The sequence below is a fragment of the Paramacrobiotus metropolitanus genome, unplaced genomic scaffold (assembly GCF_019649055.1).
Source record: "Paramacrobiotus metropolitanus isolate TYO unplaced genomic scaffold, Prichtersi_v1.0 Parri_scaffold0000244, whole genome shotgun sequence".
In the NCBI taxonomy this organism is placed as follows: Eukaryota; Metazoa; Tardigrada; class Eutardigrada; order Parachela; family Macrobiotidae; genus Paramacrobiotus; species Paramacrobiotus metropolitanus.
In genome coordinates, this window is record NW_026570464.1 from 65,524 (window position 1) to 75,479 (window position 9,956).

General features: G+C 46.9%; 1 protein-coding gene across 1 annotated transcript; it reads left to right on the plus strand.

Moving 5' to 3' along the window:
- Window positions 1-1,102: 1,102 nt before the first annotated feature.
- On the plus strand, window positions 1,103-9,364 carry LOC129601517 (uncharacterized). Its single transcript, XM_055500355.1, has 2 exons — window positions 1,103-1,614; window positions 9,286-9,364. The coding sequence occupies exons 1-2, from the start codon at window positions 1,103-1,105 to the stop codon at window positions 9,362-9,364; spliced, it is 591 nt and encodes a 196-aa protein (XP_055356330.1).
- The last annotated feature ends 592 nt before the right edge of the window (window positions 9,365-9,956 follow it).

Consider the following 9,956-nt stretch of genomic DNA (forward strand, 5'->3'; position numbering starts at 1 on the left):
CGTCAACAGAAACAGGTATGTTGTACGAATCATCACGCACAAATCTGAAAATCTGCAAAAATTCCGCGATCGAAAGTGACAAAGACTTTTCGTAACAACGAAAGCGGATGATTTGAATTTTTCCAGAATCTTGAAACTTTAAACGAAAAGATCCAGAAGAGTATTCCCGTTGCGCTGGAGTAAAAGTTAATTCCGAAAGGTCAAAATCCATTCTGAAAGCGCAGTACCGAAACACTAACTGTCGACAGCAACTATCTTGTGGAGAATTCGTAATAACTGAAGAAAACGTGGTCATCGCCAGTGTGGATTAGCCATTGTCAAATCAGAGAGAATAAGACAGAATGTGGGTCATCGCCAGTGTGGACTAGCCATTGTCAAACGAGAGAGAACGAGACAGAATGTGGGTCAGCGCCAGTTTGGATTAGCTAAGGAACAAAGAATCTAGATCAGCGCCAGTTTGGATTAGCTAAGGAACAAAGAATCTAGGTCAGCGCCAGTTTGGATTAGCTAAGGAACAAAGAATCTAGGTCAGCGCCAGTTTGGATTAGCTAAGGAACAAAGAATCTAGGTCAGCGCCAGTTTGGATTAGCTATTGAAAAATGAGAGAGAATGTGGGTCAGCGCCAGTTTGATTTCTGAAAACGACGTGGTCTATCTTAGCTGTCCGGAATAGGAATTCATTCGCAATTCTGAACGCCATGGATCAGTACAAAGGTTGTTTATTAGGCGCTCTGATCGGAGAATGCATCGGAACACCCCTGAGACGCGCTACCTCCTGCCACATGAACTTGGCGGGAGTGCGGAGCAGGGTCTCGACTTACTGGGAGAAATTCTTATTAACGCACGCTTACGCCAAGTCTCTACTGGATACCGGCTTCTTTTCTTTGGAGAATGCCGCACGGCAATGTAGCCAAACATTTTACCACAACTACACTAGACGCCGAGCTTTTGGTGAACTGACCACCATTATTGCCAGTTAGAAACATTCTCCCCAAAAAGAATGGACCGCTGCTGCTACAACAGTCCGTAACCGGGGCACAGAGTGTAACGCTGCCACTTGGAGAACAGCGTTTCCCTTGTACTTTTACAATCGTACGGAGCAGATGAATTTCTCTGTAGACCGTGTAGCCCGACTCACCCACTCTTCTCATGACGCCGCCGCTGGAGCACAGTTGCAGGCCTACGCCATCAATCTGGTTCTAAAGAATAAAATGATGAAGGAGCTTGAGTTTCTCTCCGCTCTTGTTGACTACAGCAATAAATCTCTCCCCGATTATGTGCGTCGGAAATTTTATACACGTGTCATGATGGTGCTGGACTACGCGCAACGCGATGAAACAAAGGAAAAATTGTTCAAAGCCACTGGCGTCGGCACCAGCCCTTTGGACGTAGTTCCAGTTGCCATTTACTGTGCTGCTATTGGTCGCCGCAGCGATTGCCCCTTTGAAGCCACCCTTCATGCGGCAATGTTAACCGGAGGATGCACTGATGCCATTGGGACCATGGCTTGTGCCATTGCAGGAGCCTGGTCCGGATTCTCAGGTATACCTGACGAAACGGTGGGCATGTGGGACGGGCAGGAGCAAGTATATGCCTTAGCCGAAGATCTGTACAAGTACGTTTCCACACTGCACGGCCCAACGGACCGCTCAGCACTTTTGAAAACTGGCCACACCTCCTGCCTTCTGCCGGCGCCATGGCGAGGACAGGACTGTACTACACCGGATCTGATGATACAGTTAAATGTCATTTCTGTCGGTTTACAATGAGCAACTGGACACCGGGAGATCCATACAATGACCATTAGAAATATAACCGAAATTGTATTTTTGTCAAAGATTGTACTGCTACTCCTGCGTATGTTCTTGCGGTATGATTTGTTTTACTTTGTTCGTTGTTATTCGGTGAAAACAAAATAAACGAGGGTGGGGAAAAATAAACAAAAGAAAGGGAAAAGTAAGACTCGGTCGGTCTCGGCCCGGTTCGGTTCGGTCGGTCTCGGTTCAGTCTCGACCTTGTTCAGACCGTTCGGCTCGGCTCTGGCCAATCAGAGCGAGGGGCGTGTCTGACCAATCAGAGCGGGGGCGTGTCTGACCAATCAGAGCGGGGGCGTGTCTGACCAATCAGAGTGTCCCTGCTATTCTAGCTAACATACTACTTGCACTCCGTCCGTGTTGAAAATCATCCGCCCTGAAGTATTTTTGGCCGCCTTTCTGCGCAGAGAAACTTTTTTAAATTACTATACCGTTAAAACTGGAGGAGCAGACGCAGCGGAACAGTCCTGTTATCGGTGGCTGGAGTGTCTGAACCCGGCTTAGGTCACCGGACTTAGCGCAAACTCCGCAGAAGGAGAAGTCGAATAACATGACTGAAGCAATCCGGAATGACATCGAAAGGTCACCACCCAGAACTGACGGATTGTCATCTCAAATCGATCCCACTCCCACGAATAACGAAGTTGCGAAAAAGATTACAGAAATGGATGAAAGAAAACGACCATAAGATTGTTGTGTATGAAAGGTCACCAGACGAATCGAAAAACAGCGAGGACGACGAGATTGCCCTTGCAGATGAGATCACGCAAGAAATCATGGCAAAGTTGCAGGAAAAGCCGTCCAAAGACGTACACAATGAAAGGTCACAATACGAAGTTGTCGCGCAAGTTACGAAAAGTCACGAGAACGCACAAGACAAGGGGTTAATGTGCGAGGCGGCAAAGGTCACGGGCAAAGAAATCGCTGCGAAGGAGCAGACGGATGCCTTACCGAAGTCAAAGCGGATTGGAAAGTTCTCAGATGTGCGACCCGACGTACCGAAACGGATAGGTCGATGGAGCTCAAAAGGTCTGATAGAGAGCAAGCACGCTGCGCCGATCCCAGTTAAGTGTCGAATAAGAGGATGACGAGGATGACGAGGAAGAACGAGAAACTGAAGCTGAAGATGATGAGCCGAAGTACTCTGCAAAAGTCAATGCAGGAAATGTCACCGAACTTCAACCAAGAAATGATTCGGGGCAAACGGCTATCCCAGTACCAGAGGCACAGGGATCGGAGGATAATAAGCAAAATGAGAATGGTGGAAGGCTAATCCCAGTACCAGAGGCACAGGGATTAGAAAATGCTGAAAGAAGCAAAAGGTCACCGAAGTTGAAAAGAAAACAGAGATAGCCAACGATGAAACAGATCAAGATAATGCAAGCAGAAGCGCTAATTGCAAAGAAACAGTCGCTAGTGCCAGGAATGGAGTGGTCAAGGCTAATCCCAGTACCAGAGGCACTGGGCACGAGAATGGTTGGGCCCAGGAAAGAGCCAGGACTGATGAATAACGACGGAAGAGCACTATTCTCGGAAATACGAGACCAGGCCAGGAAGCAACTGGATACGAAGAAAGCGGAACATGGTTCTCAGCATATCCTCGAAAAGATGTGGCAGAGCATAGCCGTCAGATTACTTCCGAACCACGCTCTGCAGATGAAATCGAAGTCATCGAAATATCATCAGATAACAGCGTAATTGAAATCGAAAAAGATGACGAATGGACAGATACGGATTCGGGAGAAAAAGATAAAAGCGTTATCATCCGCCCCAAACCAAGGGAAAGGATGCCAGAAGGGAATAACCGCGTCGTGTCCCGTAAGCCAAGAGAATGGACGGCGGAAGAGAGAGCAACCTCTTGCCATCACGACTGGCACGACAGCGATGACCTTTCGATAGCACGCCCTCAAGAAAGATGTGCAAAATGCATGCAAGAAATGACGCAAGATGACCTTTCGGAATGGCCGAAATGCAATGCAGCAATTGCACGCCACAAAAGACAAGAAGAGAAAGAGGTTAAGTCGATTATGAGAACACTTCCCATGCCGGAATTGTCAAAAGCAACTTATCTCTGGCAATGTTCCCGAGAATGGTTATCTGTAGTCAAGAATTACATCGTTTCCAGAGGGAAGTGGCTCCATCATTGGCAGCAAGAAGCTGATAACTTCATTCCCGAAAAGGCGGATAAAAAATATCCATGGTACACAAACCCCATCGCAAAGCTCGACAGAGAAAGGCGACGAGCAAGGGAAGAAAACGAAATATGGGAACAAGCTAGAGTCGACTTATTCTGGGAATTCCGAGTTAACTACCTATGGAAAGGTCAAGGAAGAACGGTCACTTTCCCAATTGGACTCGGCACAGTAGTGTACGAATTATTTGACCTTTACCAGGCTTGCCTCAAAAAGGGGAACTTACGAGAATGGAACAAACAATGGGGCGAAATCCTCGAAGAAGTACCGATATTCACAGGAGAAATCCCGGAGTTACATGTCACGCTAAAAAGACGCGAACTTGGATTATTTGGTTACCCAAGAAAGAAGAAGGTGACCTTTGCAGCAGATCCAGATGGAGTAGAGTACCCCGAAAGAGGCGGAGATACTTGGTGCATGTATGAAACGGTACCAGAAAATGACCGGACAACAGAAGAGTTGATGGCAAATTGCGTCTTTATCGGCGATAAGAGACCTAAAGGTCACGGCACAAGCGCTGAAAAAGAAAGCGGCGTAAGTGCCGAAGAAATTAAAGAAAAAGGACAAGAAGTCAGAACAAGCGGTGTTCAAGAAAACGGCACAGGCGCCGAAGAAGAAGAACCTACACACACGGCGTATGAGCTGTCTCAGATGACCAAGGAACTGAACCAAGCGATTCGGGATAAGGAAAATGGAATCCCGGTAACAGAGGCAAAAAAGGCTCAAATGTCTCCGAAGGAGAAAAAGGAGAAAAAAGCAGCAGCGTTGGTTGGATCACTTCAAAGGTCACTCGGCAATTGTGAGGAACGGCCACCAACCGAGAAGAACGAAAGGTCACTAAGCGCGATGCTGAAAGAAAAAGAGCCAGAAAGGTCAGTTCCTAAAATTGACGAAAGGTCACCCGAAACTGGTGAGGAAGGGCCACCAGTTGGAAAAGCAGAAAGGTCACGGAATACTGCTGAAGCAGTCGATAGCTCGGAAGACGGGGAAAGGGATAGGTCACGAGCAAGGATTCGCACGACACGAACAAATCTAAGGATAACTGCACGAAACGGACGAAAGTCCAAGGAATCGGACAAACCTCTGCCCGAAAAACGGAAAACGAAAAAACTTAGCGCTTCCAAGGATAAAAGCGATGACCTTTCAGCAGAAAGTGAAGACAAAGGCGTCGATAAGCGACCGCTCGAGAAAAGGAGCAAAGATCAAGCGCTTCAGGCTAATAAAGCAGCGAATCCGACTCGGAATTCTCGAGTTCGAGCGATAACTCAACCACTTCTGAAGATTCCGGAGTGAGTGACCTTTCAGATCAAGAAGATCTGCTTGACCTCGACGAAGACGATGAAAAGAACGAACAACAAGAGAAAGAGATCATTGTTCGAAGGATAAAAGTGCAAAGAGCAGGAATCCCAGAAGGAGCAATTATAGTTTACAGTGACCAACGAGTCAAGTTAAGACCAAATCTTGCAACGCGTGTAAAGGTCAAGATGGTAGCTCATGTACCCCGGAATCAGAAGCTGATGTATTAAGCAACTCCTCAAAAGGATAACGAAGTCCGACCGAGAACGGGAGTCACGGACCATAACGGCACACGGTTTGAAATCGTAATAGAGAACCGAAGCAAAAGCCGAAAGACTGTAAGAAAGGGCCAGTTCCTCGGCTACGTGAAACATTACGAACACCTTGAGAACGTAAAGGTCAACTCGGCTGCCGTCGTGAAAAATATACTAAAAGATCCCGAAGTGGACGCAAAGACGAAAGAAGAATTGAATGATATCATCGAAAGACTAAAGTTAGCACCATACCTAACTGAAGAACAAAAGAATGACGTGCGAAATGCATTTTGGGAGTTTTGGAAAGTTCTCCCCACATCAAAGCAACCGTACGGCGATGTCAAAGGGGTAACGCACACTATTGACACAGCCGATGCAAAACCGGTTAAATGCAACCCGGCAAGAACAAGCTGGAAAGGTCGCGAATTCATCACAAAACACATCGAAGAGATGTTGCAGCAAGATGTCATTGAACCATCCGATGCGGAATGGAGTTTCCCGGTCGTATTGGCCGCGAAGAAAAATGGCGACGTAACTATGGGAACAAGATTCTGCGTCAATTACATTTTGCTGAACAAGTTTACGAAAAAGAATAACTATCCACTGCCGAACCCGGATGAACTGCTTGACGCATGTGCGGGAAACAAATATTACGACAAGATGGACTTACAAAGTGGCTTCTGGCAGATCCCAATGGATCCTGCCTCGAAAGGCAAGACGACCTTCGTCACGCAGGACGGAATATTCCGTTTCAAAAGAATGCCTTTTGGAGTCTGTAACGGACCTGCGAACTTTCAACTTTGCATGGATAAATTCTTGCCGAACGCAAAGCGAATGGGGTGCGTTTTCGGCTACATAGACGATGTCATCTTCGCAGGGAAGACCAGGGAGATCTTTATGCAGAACTTAAGGAATGTCTTTCAAAGTCTAGTTGACGCAGGTTTCACAATTAAGCCGACGAAATGCGAATTCGGCATGCGCGAGATGGGATTCCTGGGGCACATCCTCAGCGAGAATGGCATTAGAATGGATCCCGAAAAAGTCATGGCAGTTAACGGCCAAAAGAAACCGACAACTGAACGGCAGTTGAGGTCATTCCTCGGATTAGCGAACTATTACCAAAAGTTCGTCCTTTGATACGCGCAGAAGACGGCGCATCTTTACGAATTGCTAAGACACGACATGAACATCAAAAGAGATTGGTTAGCGGTCCATGACCAAGAATTCAATGACCTCAAAGAAGCACTATGCAAGGATCCAGTACTGAAGAAGTTCGATCTGACGAAGCCGACAGTGATCGAGTGCGACGCATTAAAGGAAGGCTAGGTGCGATCTTGTCCCAAGATGGACATCCCATCGCATACGCAAGCCGCGTTTTGCATGGAGCAGAAAAGAATTACGGAGTAACAGAATGGGAATGCCTGGCGGTAGTCTTCGCCGTCAGAAAGTTCAAGTCGTACATCGACTACTCCGAATTCACAGTAAGAACGGATCACAAAGCTTTGACGAATCTTCTAAGATCGGAGTCGAACAAGTCATGTATGAGTCCAAGATTGACAAGATGGGCATTGGCACTTCAAGGTCACCGATTCAAGATTTAATATAAGCCGGGAAAATACTGCGACAACGCGGATGCCCTTTCAAGAGCGCCAACTGAAGGTCCCACTTGCAACGAAGAAGGGTATGATGAAATTCCAAACTTCGAAGATTACAAGAACGAACTCAACAGAGAAGAACCTCCGATTGAAGTTTGGTAACTCTTCCTACAGTTAAGCGAGGAAAGGGAAGAAAGGCTAAAGGCCGACAGCGAGTTCATATCCGGGCAATGATCTAACCTCACCTTTGGGATGGGTCTCACCTAGATTACTCGTTTACACTAACAGCGCCCACACGCATTGGTTACAGATCACGCGAATGTGTAAATGTCGTTACACAAGGGACTGTTTCATTTTCAGGAGCATACAACACGAGAACGCGGTAATGTTGCAGGCTTCAGCGCTTGCATCTACGTTAAAGGTTTCCTCAGCCAGCACTATTTTAATAATTTCACAATAGATAAGTCCCATATGGTCAGTACCAAGCGGGAAAAAAACAAGCATTGGTAGACCGATGACCCATACATGTGAACGCATTAATATTTCAGCATACTACAACATAAACCGATTTGCACCCACTAGAAACAATCACACAGTAGCGAATCAGCGGAATTATCGACGCTTAATTATTCAACCTAAAATGAATTCAAATTTTCACGCATACTACAAAGGCCACCGGTGTGAGGCTATCAACCTCATAACGACTGACTGAGGTCGCCGCTTTAAACGTCTGATCTGGTCTTCATTCGTCAGATCTTCTGGAAGAGAATGTATGATGTCAGATAATGCTGAAAAAAATATAGCAGAGTCCAGGCAAAATAAGTCGGAAACGGCACGCTATCCATGTGGTAACTTCGGATTAACGCTATAAGTTATAACAAATGTTTAACATAGCGCTTTATAAATCAGGAGAGAAGAACATGGCCGTGCCGATGGCCGTGCCGTTCCTGCGGTCGGAAGTTCTGCAATCTAAAAGTGTACAGTGCGCGCCTTTGCCGTAGATAATTCTCTTTTTTGGCGCCATCCATGTGATAAATGATAGTCAAATCGTGATCACCCTGTTTCGCGGACTTACTTTTTGGAGTTAATATAATATATATTTTCGTTGACGGCGCGCGTGCGTCAAGTTTTAGCCAAAGTAAAAGCAAATAATCAAGGCCACCAACTTTGAGCTTCTGAGCTATGAAATAAAATCTCTCAACAGAAAGAACACCGGGAGGTTGTATCCTCTTACAAATACGAGCAAGTGCACGAGAAGAGATGCCATTATTCACTACTGTATCAATGGGAAGGCAAAATCAGTCCACCTGATATTCTGACAGCGGCGGTATGCCTGCCTGAAATTTGGCGGTATGCCTCGTGCCCCGTTGAGGCCTTAATCATGTAGCCGCCAGTTGTTGACCGGGTGTCGGTCACATTCAGCCTAACTACTAATATTGCAGGCCCGGAGGCAAAGATGGCCGCAAACGTCATGATGGGCAACGGAAGCACCTTGGCCGACCCGGTGCGCTCCGAAGACACTGGGCTTGCACGGCCCAGACGGCAGTCGCCGCCCGTCCTGTTCAGCTGGGGAGCATAGTTTCATATAATTGCTCTATCGCCCCTTCGACGAAGGAGAAGCAAATTATATGGCGGCACCAAGACAACACGATACGCGAGGGCGCTGCGATCTACTCTGTAAAGGGGCATTATTAAACCCACATGTCGATTAACACCAGCAGCACGCTATCTTTGCACGATGTCAACCGCGACTCGGTAGATGGCAGGACGGTAGATTGTTTGGAGTCTTGTAGGAGCAATGGCGACATAATGTTTTACATTAATACATACATCTTGCGGCCGGAGCTGCTTAGCACAAGCGACGCTTTTATCACACCCCTTTACAATGTGTCCTCAATAAACAGAACCTTTTCTATGACTTGCAGCGGACGGATGGACTGCAGCTGGACGGATCCAGCACTGTATTTCTTTTGGCAGCTTGATGGGCAAAACGTTTCGGCGTCATATCCTGGTTTTAACAGCAGTGGCACCACCGTGCCCGGTCTTGGTAAGTGGGATATGGAAACAACCTTCATTGCGTCTGTGGCCGGAGTTTCAAATACTTTCTGCTCTATCACATTGCACGTGTTTATTAGGGAGAAGGCCAAGCCGCAGGTGGCCCGGGTTGAGTGCTGGTTCCGCCCTGATCTTCTCAGCAAAATGGGCTTGCCCTAGACGCTTACGCGCACTACCCGCAGGCTGGGGATTACAACTAAAAGAGCACCTGTCGGTGCAGCTTTTTGTTTTTCTGAAATGCATTTATGACAGTTGTAGCTGTCATGCATCTAGCGAAATTTATCGTATTAACCCCAAGTGGGGGTGTTCGATGGTCTGTTGGAATGTTTTTCATGAAGAAATGCTATTGATTAACCGCAAAAATGGTTTCAAGAGGATGTTTATTAGCGGAACGCATAGTAAGACTGAACAGCTTACCGTTGTGAAAATGCGACGACACCAGCGGAAGCGTTTTTAAACTGGTGTAACGCGCCCTTAGAAGGCCGCTGAAAGCGCGCTAAAACATTTTGAGGAAAGCAAACGGAATTAATGCCATGTGCTTAATCCAAGCACAATTCACGGGCAGATAACCAGACAGAGCGCAATTTTTCAGTAATGAAATATGGGTTCGGGGTACGATTTTTGTCCGGGCAATTTGGTCAAGACAGGGTTAACAGTCGCACACTTTGGTCGGGATGCCGGGGCACCGGTGTGGGAAATGATGCGCATCGAACGCTTCTGTCAAAAGACGGTTGACGTTCGAAATTTGCAT